Genomic DNA, 20,689 nt, shown 5'->3' with positions numbered 1-20,689 from the left:
AACTCCAGGGGTTCCTGTCTGTGACAGCCCAAATGGAAAAGAGAAACTATAATATGCTGTGAATGCATTTTATTTTGATTTTACTTGTCTTGTAATTAATTAGGAACACATGAACTCAAGATTAAAATGCACATCCTGGGGAATCAAATCAAGCAGGCAGTGTCTTTCATAGCCTATCACAAATTTAAATATTTGGAAATTAGATTTCAAGCTCCTGGCTGAGAAGTGCTCTAGAATCTCTTCCTGTATCACATCCTAAATTTCTATCCTAAATTAACTAAAGCCCATTTTTTAACTGCTTCATCTTTTGTCAAGGGGTAACATGAATAAAAGCTTAGAATCCCCCTTTATAAAAGCCCAGATTCTGAGTACTGTTTGAAGGCTATTTATCAATAATTGTATTTCTCCAAATTGAATAAGCAATGTGCTTTTTTTCTCTTTGTTCTCTGAAATTCCAAAGCTGGCAACAAATGCAGCCACATCTCTCTTTAATTAAGGCCTACATCAAAATAAACTTTCTATTCCCTAACTATTTTTAACTCTTTGCTGCACCTTCTCAAGCTCAAATTCATCCTCCTGAGAGATGGTGGTTTAGAAAAATTCCTAGCACCTCAACTATATTGAGGCATTTACTGCTGCTAAAGTCAGTATTAGACAAATTCTTCACACAGTATTTTGGCTCTCACTGATTGAGAAACATGGGACATTGCCATGCTTTCTGTTTTAATAAAACTCTGCCTTGAAGTATAATATAATATTTGTAGGAGGAGATTTTCTATTAACTTTTTCATAAAAATTGGCAGTGCAAGTGGGAGTATTTGTACTCCAATATTGCTAATATGAGTTTTGATTAAATTATTATTGCTTTAGTATCAGTGTTGCCTGTTCTCATTGACAGACAATCCTGTTGATTGGTGTTATATTTATATCTATATTTTAATACATATTAGAACAAATCCTCAGCAGACTTCCTGCAAAGAGAAGGATAAAACTGAAAGGACTTTTCTGACAGTTTAGATGGACATGGGGGAGCTTTGCTGACAGACAAGAGCAGGGGATTTACTTTCCTCTATTTTTTCCTTTTTTCTTTTCTTCCTCTTTTTTCCTTTCTTCCTTTTTTTTTTTTTTTTTTTTTTTTTTTTTTTAAATAGGCATAACAGTACCCATCTGTTCCTGGATTTAGAGTGCAGATGTGCTCTAAGAAGCAACTTTTTAAAATGGGAAAATTGGTATCATGGGGTTTTGTGCTCATTCTCCCAGTGACTCAAGAGCACACTTGCTCAGTTAGCAAGTTTTAAAACAGAAAAAATGGGAAAAGGGTTTTAACTGCAAGCTTTGTACATATCCTGAGATGTAAATGTCCAGCTGAAATCTACTGTGTGTTACCACTGGCAATAAGGATTCTGTAACTGCAAAAAAAAAAAAAAAAAAGTGCTGCTATCTGATCTGGTGGTTCATCCATCCCTGTCAGATGTCAGTTGGTTCTGCAGTGCAAACAAGTGTTTGTTTTTCTCCACAGGTGGTTGCCACAATGAATGCAGTGCAATATGAGACCTGCCAACAGCTCACTTGGAATTCTTGCATGGAAAAGGGATTTTTGTTTTGTTCAGATATTGCTAGCTACCTGCTTCCCATCTGAAATTACAGCATTCTCCAAATGAAAAATATCCACACCCTGCAACCTACACCTTCATCTGTCAGTTTTTGCAACCCATTAGCCAAATTGCTTTTTGCCATATGTTTTTTATCCCCAATACTGATCTTCCTAACTTACACAAAAGATGACAATTTAAAAGAAATATCAAATAGCAAATATTAATTTCCAATATTTTTATTTCTCATCCTGTTGCATACCACATCTTTTTCTCCTCTCCCCTCTTCCTTCTCAGCCACAAAATCTGTATGAATATTTACTACCTCTACTAATCTTAACAAAAAAAAGAAAGAAAAATGAAACATACTCCCATTTCTCACAGGGTAAGTATTACTGTAATTTCCACCTTTGATTTCAAAGAAATGTTTTCTTGAACATGTTTTCTGAACTATCACTTTTCAAAACAAGCACCTTGTAATGCACAGCATAACCTATGCAAAACAACTGGACTAGAGGAATAAATGTCTCAGACATGGCCATGAAATAAAGAGAGATTTCCCCTTAATTTCTTAAAATGATCTCCAAGGTCAACCTGTCCTGTTTCACATGGGACAAGCAGTGATCCACTAAGAACAAAAATATAAACATAAACAAAAAAAAACAAAAAAAAAACCATAGACATGAAAAAATAATAGTAAAGAAGAAAGGCAATGTGAGAAAAAAGGAGTCTTTTGTTATACAGAAGATTAAAGGATTAAAATCAGAGGGGAAATAATTGAAGACTAATTTCAGGTCTCAGTTGGCAACCACAGGATTTCTTTGCATACTGGAAGAGTTGTCTGAGAAAACTAGGAATAAAAAAGTATTTGGAAATATCCCTTTAAAAAGTTATGACTCTACTTAATGAGGAGTGGTGATCCTTGCCTGCAGATGTTTGGCTATGCAGTGTTAATTTAACAAGCCATCCTCTGGTCTCTGTAACACAAGTGATACTCTGTGATCTGTTAAATGATCCCCAATATTTATGCCACAGTTGATTTAACAGGAAATGTGCTACTTCCTGGGATATCCTGCCTGCACACACTTCAATAGCACAGCACAATGCAATCTCAGAGATTACTCTGCAGTCACTGATTATGGGGAAAATAACTGAGGCTCATACTTGACACCTACTGCCTTTGCACTATTTTGGGGGAGGAAAAAAGCCTGTGAGCCAAGAGGAAACATTTTCTTTACTATTCAGGCTGGCATGTCACATATGATATCCCATGTGGAAATATTAATTACCTTAGTATTTTCTTGAAAATCTGCTCTAACAGTAAATATTAAACAGAGACATTTGTTTAGTAGCTTTAGTCAAGATGGTTTTATCCAATCCTTTTCACATTCTCCTACTCCCTGCTGCTGAGTTTTGGTTCTCAGAGCTTCTCCAGGGCTACAGGACATCACTCAACACATCATCTGCTCCATTTAGTGACTAAATACAAGCCCTTCTCTTGGAAACCCTGATGTTTGTAAAACACATTTACTTCTATGATCTTTTTTCCTTAAATTCTCCATCCCCTGAGTTCCTCTAGTATCTTATTCAGATGATTTTCCATATTCTTCCTCTGATATACAGTGGGAACTGCTGGATGATTTTCCTTACTTCCCTTCCTCTTCTGTTTGTTCCTATTCTTTTCTCCAGGATTTAAAGAAAAATAAGGAAGAAAAAAAAAATTTAAAAAAGCAATGATGGGTAACTTTAGGGTTTCTTTCCCTTCTAAAATAACTGTTTAAACAATAGCTTGGCCTGACATCTCCACAGCCTAAACCTGACAAAGAACTGAATTCCTACTTGCATCTTCCATTCCCCCATCTTCTCTTGGTGATCAAATTAAATTTTGTTATATTCTCTCACTTCTATCACCTGGTTCTCCTTTCTGAACTTAGATCCAAGCTGATGGGGATGTGAAATTACTTGGATCATTTTAAAGTATATGCATCATTGCTAGTGATCTGAAGTCCCCTTAAAGTCTGTAGAAAGAGAATCAAGAGTGCAAGTGTGCTCATGCAGCATTTCAGAAAGCTACTTTGGGTATCTTCCCTAGGACAAATTAAATACAACACAAAGTTTCTAACTCATATTCTTTTATCCTGTTGAATCTCACTGTGATTTGTCCTGTTCTTTATGCAGATGGTTTGAATAGCTATTTAGATTTTTGCTGTTACACATGTTAACTATGCAATTGTTTTCCAATCTGTCCTTGACACTGTAGAACTGATCTTTTGTGAGGATGAAGACAAGGTAATCTTCCACCCTCATTTCTTCAAACTGACAGAATTAAAGTTAAAATCCTTAACTTTTTAAACCCCAAATTCTTTGCTGAATCAATCCAGCTACATGTAGCATCTACACTGCCTATGGGATCACATCAGTTTTTAGAGGTTTTTTTATTCTTTAGTATTTCTCTGATATTAAATATTCAAGAAAAAACCCTTCTTATAAACTCCTTAGGTCTAATACCAGTGTCATGCATATGGAACAATCCTCTGTGGCTGAACTTCTTTTCATGATTCTGTGGTTTATTCAGCCCCTACCCATGCTCATTACAAATGCTTTTTGAAAATGATTATCTTTAATATAGATGCATGTAAAGCTTCTCTAGTTGTGTCTACAGTTAATAACTATTAATAATTGTTTTGATTATAAACCTCTGATGATCTTAAAAAAATGTAACATCTGCTTGATGTCACTTTATCATAATGACTAAAAAAACCCTATAACATACTGAGAATTATGAGAAATCAAATAGAAGTTCAGAATTTCGTTGTTGTAATAAACTTGAAATGTATTAACAGCTCCAAATTTATCTGAAGCATTTTGGGTTATTATCTCCTCTTGCCCTCCTGAAACTGATGTGTTTACTGTATGGCATGAGCTTATTTCTCAACTCAAGCACTCACATCCACAGTGGAGACAACAAAACCTAAATGGATAGGAAAAAATCTCCAGATTTAGGAGAATAACTAATAGTGATAAAGGAGGTTTAGGGGAGCACACTGAAACCCTCCCTACAAGTTATGTACATCTACTTAAAAACAGTTTGAAACAGCTCCATATATTCACCATGAAAAACATCTAGAAAAAGGAAAAGATGTAGGAAAAAGTTATAATCTTTAATCCTGAAACTTCCCATACAATGAATGCTTTGCTTGCAGCTAAACTTATATGGAATAGGAGGAAGATGTGCCCTGCAGACGTGTCAGTGCTCTCAGTATGAGCAAAAAGGTGCAGTCCTATGGTTTGACAGCAGTTATCAGCTTGAATGGGTTTTATCCATTCAGGCACCACCTAAAGATAGACACATGATTGAAAAATATACTGCTCTTAATTTCACCCCTGGGTGCAGGCATCCTGGACTTAATCCAAGTGATTTTAGGAAAGAGTCAGAGATTTTTTTTCCATACAAAGAAGCTTCTGGAATGGTTTTCCTTTTGGAGAATAGAATTCTAAATGTAAGAGAGAAGAAAAATTATCTAAGAATGCTTCTGTAAAATCCATTAATTCCATATTAGACTCATATGAATGAGCCCACAATTAGGAGGGAAAAAAAGGCAACTTTACTCAAAAGGTTGCATTCCAATGAATGTTATTTTTTAAATCTCTTACTGATTTCTAAAGCAATCTGTTGGACTAATTTGAAAAAATACCTCAGGGCTTTTCCACATAAACCAAGGTATATACACATAGTCTTACTGATTACTATTACATAGTGGAGAAAAAATACTGGATCATTAAATCTTTAAATGTGAAAATCTCGGTCTTTCCTCCACTTGGTGCTCATTCAAATAAAGGTACAAAATCTCCAATTAAACAAGACTAGTCGTCTTCTAGGTGTTAATTTTTGTTCAGCCTCTGACTTTTGTGCCTATTTGGAAAATACCTATTAAAATATGGGCTGGAGTTAAGAAGTGGAGCCTCTGGGGAGCTACTAGACCAGGGGTTGCCTTTGTCAGTACTCTCAAATGACCCCATTATTCCTGGAGAGGAAGGTTAAACAGTGCAACACCCCTCAGAGCCTTTGCCTGGGATGCAGTGCCCAGCTGCTCCTTGGAGCAGAACAAGGGTCCTCGGGGGTGGACAGATGCAGAAGGCTCTGTGCTCTGTTTGGGGCATTGTCCCCAAGCCCTCAGAGTGCAGGTATTGTCTTAAACACTGCCTTATTTGCCTTAAATACTGGTCATGGGAGAGCCTGCCTCAAGCCTCCAGCCCCTCTCCAGTGGAAAATGTGATGGGGTGTTCCTCTAAATTCTCACCCTGCTGCTCTTGTGCCTGGGGGGCTGTTGGGGTGCTGGGAGCAAGGCTGTCAGGGATCTGCCTGTAGAGCATCAGCCCCAGAGCAGGGATGGGTGAGGGGGCTGGAGGGGAACTTCCTGCTCATCTCCAGGTAAAACTATGCCAGTTTATTATTAAAAGAGTCTGACTCACTGTTCCAAGTACATTAGTGGCTGTTTAAACACAAGAATCGGGGATCATTATTCCCACACCTATTTTCTGAAAGCAAAATTCTAACTTACAGTAAGGAAAAAAAACCCCAACCTTCTTTAAGCTATATTTTGTCAATATGATGATCCCATATGCATCAGAAATGTACATGTGATAAACTTGAAGCATGCAAAGGGAAGAATTTAGAACAAAATTAACAGCAATATTAAGAATCCAGAAAAGTCTAAATAATCCACAGGCAGCAGGATTCATGTGATGCTTTCCCAAAAAGGCATCTATCTTGACTGAGGGGAAATTTGTATTGCTTTACTTTTTTTTACCCTTTTAGGAAAAAAAAAAAAATCTATTTGAAACTGAAATAAAATCATGTGTCAAGGTTTTAAACCACATGCAGAGATGATTGTGAGGGACAAGTGATGAAAGCTGCAATCACTGTAAGTGGCATATAAAAGGACCTGAAGTTTTATGAATAGACAAGAAATTGTTCTCTCTCTTCTCCTTTACCTGTCCTCTTGTACCCTCAAGAATGCCTTAAGAATATCTGAGTCACACTGGACCACCAGTAATTCATGAAAACCTGTGGTCAGTGACTCCTGGAGCTGGGTAACATTTCAGGCTGCAGACAAGTTACAGGATTGGGTTTCTCAGAGATCATTGCTGTGTGGTGTTGCTTATTCTGTGGCTTTTCTTATTTGGCCTAGAGACACATTTCTGTAGTTTATGCAAAGCAGAAGTCAATGAAACTCATTCTTCTCCAATCACAAACTAGTCTCATTTGGTTTTCTTCCCTGCTGCAACGTATTTCACTTTTGTTTATAACAGAAACAAAGCACAAAAATTCCCCAAATAAACATATGGAAAAATCCCCTTGCTCTTTGGAAAAAATTTCTTTGAGATTATATATTGCCTCATGCACTAATATATACAGTTCAAAGGAATAATAATGGGTGCATTGTCTCAACAAGGCAAATTTAAGCATTTACATCACTAGCAAGTACTAACACACACACAAGGACAGTAATTTTGGTTGGTTAAAAGACCCAATAACATTTCCCAACAGCACTAACAACGCTGAACTCCTGAAGGTGATGGTGAAAGAGAGCCAGCTAGCAAAGATGATTAAAGGAACATGTACAGGTGGCAATGGCAGGTGGGGCGGGAAGGGCTGGAAGGAGGCAGTCAGGAATATTTTGGAAAGGTGCACTCTACCTGTGTAGCCCAGCGAGTTGTCGCCGTTGTCAGAGGTGGGCAGGGGCGTCCCGCCGTCGCTCCCCCTCTCCGCGTCCTCCGAGTCTGTCGGAAACAACACCAGAGCTGCTGATGGGCTCACAGGAGTCACAGGAGTTGCCATTTTGATCACAACACGTCCAGACACAGTTAAATCCACGCACGACAGCAAGAGCCACAGTGCCAGCGCACGGCACACCTCGTCCTTCCCCTGCCTGCCTGGTGGAGCCCGGAGAAACACGGCCGGGAGCATCGTCCAGGGCCCCCAAAAAGATGCCCACCGTCCCCAAAAAGATGCCCACTGTCCCCAAAAAGATGCCCACCGTCCCCAGAAAGATGCCCACTGTCCCCAAAAAGATGCCCACTGCCAGTGTGGCTCTGCAGCCCGCCAGCACAGTGGCCACCCTGCTCGCCAGGCTGCAGGCAGCATATGGGGAAGGGAAGGCAGGGGAGCTGAATGCTAGCATTGCTAATTTTCCACCTTATTGTTAATCAAAGCTATTGACTGTGATCACTCCCCATCATCGCTTCATCTCCTGGCAATTACAGACCCAGGGGACTTCACCTCTTTGTGGGGAGGAGGCGGGGGGACGGCTGGGGCTTGGGAAGCGCGGAGGGGATGCTGTACTTGTGCTGGGAGATGGGGAAAGGGAAAGGCGTGGAGCCCTCCATGGAAAGGCAACAGTTTAGCATCGCACGGAATAAAACGCGCTTTCTGCTAAAAGATCCTTGCAAGGAACCGCTCCATTGGAAAAAGGGAAAAAAAAAAAAAAAAAAGGGAAGGCAGCTGGTCAGCTAAACACATAAGTGAACACATGTTTTAAGACCCCAAGATAAATTGCTGATCAAAGTTCCACAAAGCACCATGAATGTAACTCATAACGATGAACGAAATGGTTCGAAACAAAAAATAAAATAAAGTCCCAGTTGTTCGGAAAACAAAACAGCACAACCCAAAGGAATTTGTCAACAATGTCACTGTGACTTTTTACTCTCAATGTAAAACTGTTTGTTAAACTTAAATCCTATTTTTGTTTACTTTTGATAGTGCACTGTCCAACAGACAATATCTAAAAAGAGATATTAGTATTTTCTTCAGAAGAAAACTCCAAGAAGCAAATGTCTTTGCAAAAATAATTCTGCCACAACAATAGGCTGCTTTTTTTCTTTTTTCTCTGTTGACAGGTGTCAGATAATTTATTAATTATTGCAAAGACATGTTTTGCTCTCTCAGACATATTCTGGACTTCTATAATGACTGAAAATAACTGTTCATTTTCAAAAAATCCACACAGCTAAAAACTACTCTGAACATTCACAGAACAGCTAAAGCAACTGTATATTTTAAAAAATTAGAATAAAATAAGTGGAATTTTTTCTGGATGCTTAATTTTATTAGCTCAGTCACGCTCATTTTTAAAATGTGATCTCAAACATTCATTTCTCCATTTTTTTTCTAAACAATCATAGAGACAATATCTTTAAAAATCAAAATATTTTTAACGAGTTACAAAGGAAAATATTAAGAAAACCAAAATCCTCAAGACCAACCCATTCACGAGGACTTATTGGAAAAAAATATTTCTTTAGAAATGTCAATTAAAGGATTGATAGCATGCCTTTCAAAATACTGTCGTGCAAATTAAGAAAATAAAAGACCAAACAACAAAAAGCAGCTGAACACCAAGATGATGTTTCATCTTGGCAGATGAAAGAAGTGAAATATGCTCGTTTATTGGCCCATTCATCTTTGCTGGCTCACTAATGGCCAATGTCACGTACATCTTTAAAATCTGCTCTAAAAATGGCTGTAGATTGACTGGATCAACACTCTCTTTCTCCAGATTGCTCACTCATTTGCATTCAGGGGTTGATTGGGTCAAAGTTTTAAATTACTGCAGCAAAGGACAGAAGGATGGGACTTTTTTATTAATTTAAGTGGCAGAGGCTGTGCCTACCTTTATAGTGCAAAGGTTTATAATGGACTACAGGGAGCCCAGACCAAATTTGACCAATGAACCTGCTGATCATCATTCTGAGAGACTGATTGTGTTCTAGGAGATTTTACCACACACTGCTCAAAATGAGTGAGGGGAAAGAAGATGCACTGAAAGCTACTGGAAGTGTTCTGTGTGTCACTGTAATGTTGGGTGTCATGTGCAAAATATAACTGCACAACAAATTGGGTTTTTTAGCCAAGATTGCCCCTCTGTATGGTGTACCAAGAACTGGGCCATGCTCCCCATAGCACCTCACAACCAACCAATGCTAATGGCCCTAGCAAAGCTCACTTAGGAGTTTTAACAGGAACAGTCTCCAATTCAGAAATGCTGAGAATTCAATCCAAGCCAACACACTAGGAGAGCAGCAGCTCTAAAAACCAGGCTACAACTACTTGCTGCTATTTAGGCTTGCACATCTTGGCTCCAATCACTCAGTAAAAGTAAATGAGGAAGGTAATTATTCTGTTTTTGACACTACTGATACTTACATTATATCTGTTAGTGACAATACACTTGTTACTTACAATCTAAAACTATACAGACATTGTTCACTCTCTCATTCTTTGAGAAATGCTACTTTTCCACCTGATTTTGAAAAATATATCCAGCTAATGTTAAATTATGGTCTCTGGCTGGAAATGACTCACTAATGATGAATTCTACCCATTTAATGAACAATAAGTGCTACATTTTGGGCTGTTGCCCTCTGTGCTGGGCTGAATTTAATTTCAGCTCTGTCAGAAATTCCAGCTTTGCTTGGGAGTTTCTGTAAAAACTTAACAGAGGTAAGTAGTGTTGACTTAAATAACACATTTCACTGTAGGACTGCTGTGAAGGCACTCTGTTGAATGGCTAGTAAAAGTCTGAATGTTAAGACATGATGTATTTCTTATGACTACCATGCTGTAGGATCAGGCAATTTTCAACTTGGCTCCCTTAAACATAATAAACAATTTTACATCATTACACTTTTTGAACTTGTTACAATGCCAGAAAATGTGAAGCAAATTAACTATAAACCAAAGAACAATTCACCTGATATATGAAGAAATTACAGTTCAGTCTGAGTCAAAGCAGAGGCTGAACCTGGTGCTTCATCCCTCAAAGAAATGTCATAATCAGTCCTTAAGAGGTTTCACAGAAGTGACAGAGAGAGATGTCCCTTAAAAAACCCCTCTCCAATATGCCTGGACATCTTGGTTGAATTTCTGCATCAGACAAGAAATATTTAAACCAAGGTTTCTATTTTTTCTTAGCTGCTCAAATAAAAAGGGCCAGTTTTCACTGAAATAAAACTTAAGCTTTAAAAAGATTCCTAGGCAGTAATTGGATGATTCATTATGGAAATCCTCCCAAAAAATCAAAAACCCAGGCAACAAAAACAACCAAACAAGCCCAAAATACCCACACAGTGCACCCCTCACCCCCAGATAGAAATTCAACAGAAAAAAATACTTTTATCTATAAGTAAAACTTCAGGAAGAAGTCAAAAAGAGTTTCCCCTACTTTTTTTCCCTTTTTAATATAGTCCCAAATGAGTTTATTTGGGAAAAGAAAGTTGAATACTGAAGCCTCAGGTAACAAAAAATAAGGATCAATGCACCCTTAGCAATTGCTACTACACTTTTCTTTCACAGGAGCACTTGAGACACTCTTCATTTCAGAGGGGGAACACCCTCATAACAATGAAAAACATGTCATCCTTTCTTTCCATGGAAATTTCCAGAGCATTAAGTTGGGCAAGACATTATAAAAAACAAAAAACAAAACTATCAAAAAACCACCAAATATCTACTTGGACTTGAGAGGAGAATATTAGGTTTACCAGCAGTGACTGCTCCAGTTTTTTGGTGGAATGTTTTCAGGATTAGTCAGCCCAAGCACATATGACCCCTTCAAAGCATAAAGATGATTTTGCATACAAGTTCAGAATAATTTTAGGTGCCAAGGGCTGTTGGAGAGCACAAAATATTTATATGAATGTGAGGAGACTTTTCCAATGAAATTTCTACTGAAATCTCTAAGTTATTCCATTTTACTGGATGACCACCCCATTCATGCTTTAATTTACATATCTTTAATGCTTCAAATTTTTTAGAAAATCCAAATAATAAATATTTACTATTGTTATTCATTCTCCTGGCTCCTAAAACACCTCAAACCAGACTGACACACTTATTTTCACAGCTATTTATATCCAAGTGCATTTTACAATTCTAACTTCAAAAATTATATTAAACATGTTTTTAACCGTGGCTCTGCTATTCCTAGAAAAGTCACCAGTGGCTTTTTTCCCCACTGGTAAGAGAAAGTGATTCCATCAGTTATTGCTTCTTTTGAACCAGGAGATATATCTGGATGACACATTTTATTGATGATGCATCCTTAAAGATCCCCAGATGATTCAATATTGATGCCCTAGCCCAACCTCCTGGTGGACATAAAGAAAAATTGGAAAGACCATAAGAGACACAACTTCTTACTTGTGTAAGAATGTAATGTGCCTGACTTTCTACACTGATCTTTATCTGAAATTAAAGTCACCTACTGAAAAAGTCTGACTACAAAAAGTAGTAACTGTGACCATAGTTAATGCCAAAATTTATAGCTTCATTATTTCTTGTTACATTTCTCTAAATTTCATTATCATCAGCAGATTGGGGGTACAAAACTGGAAGAAAACAGCATGAACAGCATTTTGCAAATGAGCATTAATAAAAGATTAGGGTGAAGCAAATGAATATAAACTACTATCAATATTAGAATTGTGTTCTACAAATTGGATCAATTCCCATTGATTCCTTTCTAGTGATCTAGATGAATTCAAGAAGAGACATCAGACAAAAAAGCCCAACTGGGGCTGCATCAAACCACAAGATGAGGAACTAAATTAATAAATTAAGAGCCAAGTTCTTTTCCCACTATTTTGATTTACTCTAGGTTTCCTTTGGAGTTAGAAATTAGAAATACACTATAATGTGTCCTAAAGAATACTTAATTTATTCTTATTTCTTCACTTGGTTGTACACAATGACAAAACAGTTGATGCTTTCAGAGTATAAGTAAGGATAGTACCAAAAGGAGAACTATTGATAAAAGTCAAATCATTAAATCTGCGAGACAAATTTTATACAGGGAAGGTACTACCTAATATTATGTGTTTATTTAGAAAACTACAGACCAGCTTTCAAGGATGTAGACCTATTCTTCAGATCTGGAACAAAAAAAAACTTCAGGCTATGTGCAGATTTGGGAATAATTAGGCCACCTTTAGACTTTCACAGCTTGGTGAACATTCACAGGTCTGTATCAAAAACCTGCTAAATTGATGAATATCCTTACCAATATTTCATAATAGCTCAAAGGAAGTATTCTTTTTCATAAGACTTAATACAGCATCTTGCTAGAGCACATTAAGCCAGCTAACTTGTTTAAGTTGGATAATTTAGGGAGCTATGACCACTTTAATCAGCTAAGAGTCTCCACAAGTAATAAGTAGTTCTTCACTAAAAATTCACACTGCTCAGCTGCCTCATTTCAGAGTTAAGAAAGATTCAAGCTAGGGGAAAAGGCAAAAATTTGCTCTCCCATAATGTCCTTAATGTGAGGATCTGGCTCAAGTAAATTTTAAGTAAATCCACAAGGATTTTTTTTTATTTTTTTTTTTTTTATGAATGGTTTGTACAAGTGTGTTCTAGCCATTCAATAAGTAGTCTAAAAATAAAATGTACACACAGATACAGAAGTGTTATTAATTACACTCAAAATACATTCTTTTGATGAGAAAAGAACACTGTAAAAGAAACCTTTTAGAAGCTGACTTTTACTAAAACAAGGAAGAATAAAGCATTTATTTAATGGTTTGAGTATCTTTTTTTGTTTGTCTTCAAAGAACAGCGCATGACTGAAATCCTGACAAAACCCCAGTAAGGATGAGGTTTAAAAACCTTTCCTTCCTTTTATTTTCACAACTCATTCAATAACAGCCTTTAGGAAAGAAAAATAAATGAGTGAGGATTTTATTATGCATAAGCATGAAACAACCTTGTTCTGTCTTTGCAATTAATTTATTCATTTGTGCAGTAGGTAATAAACAAAGGCATTGAGCAGCTTCCATATATTTTACTGAGTAGCAGAACCATCAGCTGAAGTTTTCTGTGGGATCAGTCTCTGTATGAATCCAATTACACAGAAATATTTCTGGCTGAACACTGGAATTCTCAAAACTTTGCATTTTGCAGAGAGCACAACAAACTTGCACTGCAGGACTTTGATGCTGCCAACCTGCCTGTTGTCCTCTCTCCACCTGCCCTTGCTCCTGGACTTTTTCTGGCTTTTCCTTGCACTTCTTGGGCAGTCCCTTGTAGCACTCTCTCCTGTTTGGCATCCTCTCCCATTTCTTTCCCTGCCAGACCAACCTGAAGGCAGCAGCCACCCTGGCTAATTAAACGTGCTGTGAATGAGTTAACAGGTGGTGGCCCCAGCTGCTTTAGTTGCAGGGGTAGATAAGAGACCATCAGTAGCCTGTGCAAGGCACTATGATTAATTAGCACAAAAAGCCATTTTCTAGGGAAGGAGAACCAGATTTATAACAGAATTTTCTACTCCAAGGTAACAAGCAATGCTTCTTCAGAAAATGCAGAAATAAATGACTTTTTTGAAGGGCTCACCAGTCATCTTGACTATGTTCAATATGGCATATTCATAAGTCCTACTTGACATTGATTTCTTCATGCAAGTATTTTCTCTTTACTGCAAACTATGAGTTTTAACTTGCTTCAGGAAATGTTCTCTCCCATAAAAGTCCTCTTATTTTGTTTTCCTCTGAGTAAACTTACATGTTTGTCTAGAAAGTTCTGATTGCTGTGGGAACTACTATCAAGACATTTAAATAATAGCAACTAACACCACACACAGCTGAAGAACTGGTTATGTGAGCAATCCTCCAACTCTACTGGACTTGCAGTAATCCCCTGACTATTGAATTAAACTCTCTGAGGCTACACCCAGTCCTTCAGGAATTAACCCCTGGAGCTCCTCTTGCTCGGCTTCAGCCCTGCAAGGGTGTTTGAGTCTGATTTATGCAGCTGCTTTACAAGAAGCTGCTCCCAAAAGAGCAGCAGAGAACTGGGTTCCCTTGCTCTTTGCTGTAGAAAAAGAATCCCACCCTGTTTAATCTTCCTTTATATTTTTCAGCTGAGTGGTGAACTTTGGGAAAGTGATGAATTTCCCTCATTAATGACAATTATAGACAAACAAGGAAAACCCAGGAACTAATTCAGCACACCGGCAGCCTTGCAGTGACATGATTTGAAATTAAAACTACCCTGACAATGAATATTGAAGGGGATGTACAAAATACAAGAGCTGAGAAAGTCCTTTCTCATTCCCTTGCTTTTCTGAATATGCAAAGTCATCTTCTGAGCTGTGAAAGATATATCTGCAGCACAGCTGTGTCATCTGCATTTTAGCAATCTGCCTGCAGAGCTCAGCACGAAGAATAATATTAAATCAATGTATGCTTGCTAAAAGAAAGAACAGACATTCTTTCACTAATACACTGTCCAGCAAACCAAGACACTGGCCCATTAACTCAGCCTATTAACACTGATATTTAAGCAAGAAAGTCTCCCACATACCACAAGAATCACAGGTGATTTGCCTTCAGAAGACACTCCTCACTATTCTGGTTTGGTTTGACTTCCCCTCCTGTTAAAAGGGCTACATTTTGAACAATTTTGCTATTCCCAGCACGTTTTTTACCTTCCAACAGTGACTTCAGCCACATTGTGATTATTGATACCCTTAGCATATTAATTTCTTAGAGGATACGTGTCCAGTTTTTGCTCTTCTGTGCTTTCCCTTCCTTTTTTTCTCCCACATTCCAGCTCTTTGGCTGGGACAAAAAAGCCAGCAGACAGGACAGGCTGTAAAGGTCCCTGTCCCTCCACACTTAAAGCCAATCACATTCTCTTTACCTTGACTTCTGCATAAAGAAAAAGTATGCTATAGCCTATGGAGTGATTCAAGGATTAAAAAAAATGAAGGTTTAACCCTGTTGTAGTTGATAATTAAAATTACTGTGGCCTAGCAAAGTAGGAAAGGATTTGTTAGGTAATGTACAGGGACAATTTTTAAGTGAAGTGAAAAGTTGATTTGCAAGGTAAACAGATATTCACACTGACTTGTAAAAAGGCATGGAGTTGAAAAACATGCACTGTTAATCAGTACTTCTCTATAAGGATAAACTTACAGCAAGCTACAAGCATCATCAAACCACACATACATATCCATATAACATGGAAGTCAGTCAAGCTGTCCAGAATTCCCTTTCCTATTCACCTTCTAAATGTATTAAATAAAACTCACTTGCAACAATAACTTTCTTTTTTTTATAATCCAAAGATTAAAAAAAAAACCCCTGTCTTCTTTCATTTATGCTAAATAGAGGTAAAGACTTCAGGGAAGTTTTTTCCTTTTGTTATTTGATCACAGGCATTCTCTCTGTAAAGCTATTCAGAAGAACTTCTGCTTTTTGCAGTGTACTGAAATGCATTTTACAAAGAAGTTTTTTGAGTTTGTGCCTTGGAGAGAAGCTGTACAACAGGTGTTCCTGCTTGCTTTGTTTACCTGAGCTGACTACTCACTGCTCAAAATCATATCCTTAAGAAAACAAATGATGGAGCATGTAAGCATTTGCCTGGAAAATTTGATATTAGCCTTGAAGCCCTTTCTTGTTAAAGCAGCAAAATGCTCCCATTGACTGGATTCAGGGTTCTGTTAGCACAGCTGTGAATACTTCGGGGAAGTGGGAGAAAGAGCCACAAATAAAGAATTAGCAATTACTATCTAGCTCACAATGAAACACACAGATATGTCCCAATCAACTTAATAATTCTCAGCCTCAACTGGGAAAGATAAAATAGTGGTGGGTTAATGTAATAGTTCCTAATGGCTCTTTAGCATCTTCCAGCTGGGAATCTCATTTCTCAGTGTGATTAATGTCAGCCTCAAAAAAAAGCACAAGGTCAAAAATTACTCCAGGTTTATGAACTTAAACTCCAGACAAAATAGAACAATGATGAAATGAAATAGCTGAGGAGGAGAACAATCAATAACTCTTCTATCTTGTCAGAATTCAGCTCTACAAAATTAATACCAGATAAGAAATCATACAACACAGCAAGGGGTACTTGGGTTTACAAGGATCTACAGATTTCTCTAAATACTGTTAATTTGTAATACTGTGTGTATTGAACATAGGAATTACTAGCTAGAGGCACTAATTTTGAAACAAAAAGGGACCTTCAATGGATCCACAGAAATCCCAGAATTAGAGCTGTAACTGGAAGCACAAAGCCCAAAGCAACCAAGTCTGAACGCTGAAGGATGAGTTTTAAACTACACAAATATGATGAGAACAATGCCAGTGTAAATAACAAGAGCAGCCACATCAAAATTTTGATGGATAAGACTATCAAGATGGTAAAAATTAGCCAGATTGCACATCAATGTTCAAAAACCAACCAGACTTCTGAGATAAACAGGCAGAAAGACATAACCTAATCAGAAGCTTCTGTTAATGCATTGGTAGATACAGAACAGCTAAATAGCAAATGGAACGAAACATTTGTGTTTTGTATTTTGTACCAGCTATACCCCCCTTAAAAATCAAAGCCAAATCCTCATAGTGCTAGAGACCAGGAAATTAGGGTTCTCATAATAAGGGACTCATTTATCACCAGTAATGAGGTGAAAATGGAAGCAGAGATGACTAAGAATTCACTGTGTCACATTTATGTGTAGAAAGTTTCCCAAGTATATCATTGCTGACTGGGTCACAGCTTTAATACCACTGACCTAAAGTACAACACTGAAAGAGTGACAGCTCAAAAAAAGAAAAATTTCTTTATCAAGCCCTAACTGTTTGTTTGTCCTACCTTCATTTAATGTGTTGGTGCAGCTGCTTTGGGCAGGAAATAAAAAATACTTCTGAAGCAACATTATACATCTCATGTGTTTCTAGCATGATTGGTTCCATATTGTTGGGGCCCTCAAGTTCCTCTAGCAGAGATCCTCAGCAAATTTAAACATGTCAAACTGGATAAAATCAGAAATAGATGCTTCAGCCCCACGGGCTAGGATGACTGCTACCCAGCACTGAAATTCCAAGAGGGAAGATGATGCCCCTGAGTGCTGTGTGCTGCTGTGGGGTGCCAAAAAGAGCACAGGAGCTGCCCCTGAGGTGGCCACCAGCAGCCCCTGCCAAGCTCCTGTGCCCATGGGGCACCTCTCTGGTCCTGGTGTCACCCCAGCTGTGACACCACTGACAAAGGGACCAGCAGCCCCCAGCCCTTGCTGGCAGCTGCTGATGGGCAGCAGGCCTGGAGCACTGCAGGTGTGACACTAGACCAGGAAAATGTATTTCAGCAATACTTTTACTGTCTGGTCAATGGGGAAGCTTAGAGAGTTTAGGTATCTTACATAACAGAATTTCAGAAGATCTAAGCACTGGTAACCACAGAGCCATTGCTCCAGATCTGTTCAGATAACATATCAATCACAAATGAGCTGTGAGGTGGCTGAGATCTCAGTGATAAACCATTACTACTGAATTTAAACAACTGCACGCTGCATCTGAAGGTTTGCTAGTTTGAAACTTCAGCATATTATGATACTAAAGATTTTTAGGTATATTCAAGATTATGACAACTAGTATACAAAATTTCTAACATAGAACAAAACAATATGACAAGGAATTTAATATTTTTACTGGCTAATTTAATATTTAACTGGCTAATCCAAGTTAATTTGTTTTAGTGGGAATATAGGTATGAAAATTATGGGGAAAGGAGGCAGGAGAACAATACAAATGCACAAGAACCTCAGAAAAAGGAAAGCATATTTAGTGTATTGAAGGCAATTAATCATATTTCCTTTCAGGAAGCCAGACTACAGAAGATTCCTGGAAAAGCCCTGTAATTTCAGAAGGCGCTGGATATAAGAAAAAGAGAGAAACACATTGGATCAAATAACACATCCAGCTAGAGACCAATCTGACACTGAACACTAGCTGGAAAGTTAAACAACAAAGAATGCTATTATTTTATATTTCAAATAGGAAAAAAGTCTCAGTAAATACTGAGAAAATTTAAACTTTAAACCAAAAGAAGCTACTGAGTTTACCCCATCATTCCTATTACTCAAGCTGAACAGTTTATTCAACTCTACTTAAACTTGTGTTGCTGTTCTACAACTGTAGAGTGACCATGGAGATGTGATATGATCTTGAAAGCTTAACACTGGAGATAAATCAGCTGAAAGTGCACACAAGTACTCAAAACTGAACAAAACTAACGCATTTAACAACTCAGTAAGAATTCACACCTGAAGACTATTTCAAATGCCCTTCAGGAAAAGCTTCTAAAATTATTAAGCATTTTAGCTACAAAACACTGAGCAATAAAAACAGAAACTTTTTTTTGTTTTTTTTTAGAAATAATATAATTAAACTCAATCTAAGATATTTTCCTTATGGTTTTTATTTTTCTAAATGGCTATGATTTTGAAAATGCATTGAATCTTAGAAAAGTGACACATATAATATAAATAAAGTTATGTTCAATGATAAAGGGAAAACTGGGTAAAAAATTGCAATAAATAAATAAAAACTCCCAAAGCATTGACTGAAATGTTAACCCTAAAAACTATTTACACTGATTAGCACTCATGCTTAAGAAGGCTCCCTAGGTAAGTTTCTATTTAAGCTCTTCTCCTCAGTTTGGAACTTGAACATAATTATGTTTGACTCGATTCAGGCTGAGTGTCTCAGGGTCCTGCCCCCCCAGGCATCCCAATCAAAGTCCCAGAGAAAATCTCTCCCACTTCCCCTGAACCCTCCCACCTCAGGTACCTTTCTCAAGACAACCAAAAGGGAGAAGTTGGTGTACAGTGAAATCTTGCCTAATATCTGACAAAATGCAACTGCACCTCACACCCACTGGTTCAGGTATAGCTTTGGGATTCCTTCCATCTCTATTTAATATTTTAATTAAGATTAGCAAGTGAATCCAGAAAAGACTAGAGCAGGAGATCTAACAGATGCTGACTCTGTAATAGCAGAATCCTTATTCTGTAAAAAGTCAGACTAAAGTAAAACACTTCCAAGCCCTTCCTCGTCCCATTCAACTTATTTTATCAGTATATATTTAATAACCTGAATTTGTGATATTAATAGAAATTTCAAATTTCAGATTTCTTATATATGCATCATTAGCTAATTCAATTATTTGGATTCTTACATTGAAAATAAAGGCCATTAATAAGTAGAGAAAAAAATGTACTTGATGAAAAATGCTATAGGTACATGAAGATTTTTCTGATGATATACTATCAGAGAAAATTTAGTCGAATTTAAGCTGGCCCCTCATTTATCATATCCTGTGGGCAAGTCAGTTAATAGCTGTATTGATTCTCTTTTGTGTTCATTCTTATATACATCATCCAACCCAGGTGAAAACAACCATGAGATATTAATTTTAGAGAAAAATATTTAAATGATAAATGTTTAAAATTGCAGTTGAGAAATGATTATTATACAATGGCTTTGCTGTTCCTAAATTATAGGATGTATAGATATAATCACACCAGGAAATATCACATTAATAAATAGGAGGTGATCCCTGTGCTGTACTAGGAGCTAAAAGAGACTTGAACAGAATTGTCTCAGCTGAGGATCTGATGGATTTTGAGTGCTACTTTCACACAAAACTCGGGGGTGCTGCATTGCCTGGGAACCTTTGCTCAAAGTGCAAAATAAAATAATTGTCTGAGACCACAGTTTGTTTGGCCTGAGAGTGTCTGAGGATTAGAAGAGGGACAAATTCTGCATTTCTATGCACATCTGATTTCACAGGCAACTTAAAAGATGTTTGTTTTTTTGGTCCTGCTGAAAAGTAAAGAGCACAGCACATGACTCCCATTCTAATGTTTTTCTGCTTTGAAGAAGGATGATCAATGAAAGAAAGGGAAATTATCTTCTTCCAAGGGCAGAAAGGATGAACTGCACTTTGTGTAAATGGCTTTTTAATTTTTTTTTTCCCCCTGGGAGAAAAAGGTATGGAGCAGACCAAACTAGTACACAACCAAAACACAGCTCAAAAAATTGGACACTAGCCATTACTATTAACACAATGTGTCTTTTAAAAATTCTAGAGGAAGTGTAATTTTGTTTTCTTTGGCTTCATCCTTACAAAATGTAACTATTCTTGTGCCACTGGTTTTCATTTTTCAACTTAAGAGTTCAACTAATGATCAATCCTTCATTCCTAGACTAATTGATTCAGTTATTATTTTATTTAATGTGTATTTAGAAAG

At 37.4% G+C, this 20,689-nt stretch overlaps 1 protein-coding gene across 1 annotated transcript in view; it reads right to left on the bottom strand.

Annotated features, from left to right (window-relative positions):
• Positions 1-20,689, bottom strand: part of ROBO1 (roundabout guidance receptor 1) — a 580,691-nt gene that overhangs the window by 339,998 nt on the left and 220,004 nt on the right. The window contains exon 2 of the mRNA XM_056496975.1: positions 7,293-7,376. Coding sequence (XP_056352950.1) covers positions 7,293-7,376 — 84 coding nt within the window. The remainder of the gene's footprint in view (positions 1-7,292; positions 7,377-20,689) is intronic.

Source organism: Oenanthe melanoleuca, chromosome 1, assembly GCF_029582105.1.
Source record: "Oenanthe melanoleuca isolate GR-GAL-2019-014 chromosome 1, OMel1.0, whole genome shotgun sequence".
Taxonomy (NCBI): domain Eukaryota; kingdom Metazoa; phylum Chordata; class Aves; order Passeriformes; family Muscicapidae; genus Oenanthe; species Oenanthe melanoleuca.
This window is presented reverse-complemented; position numbering and strand designations above follow the sequence as displayed.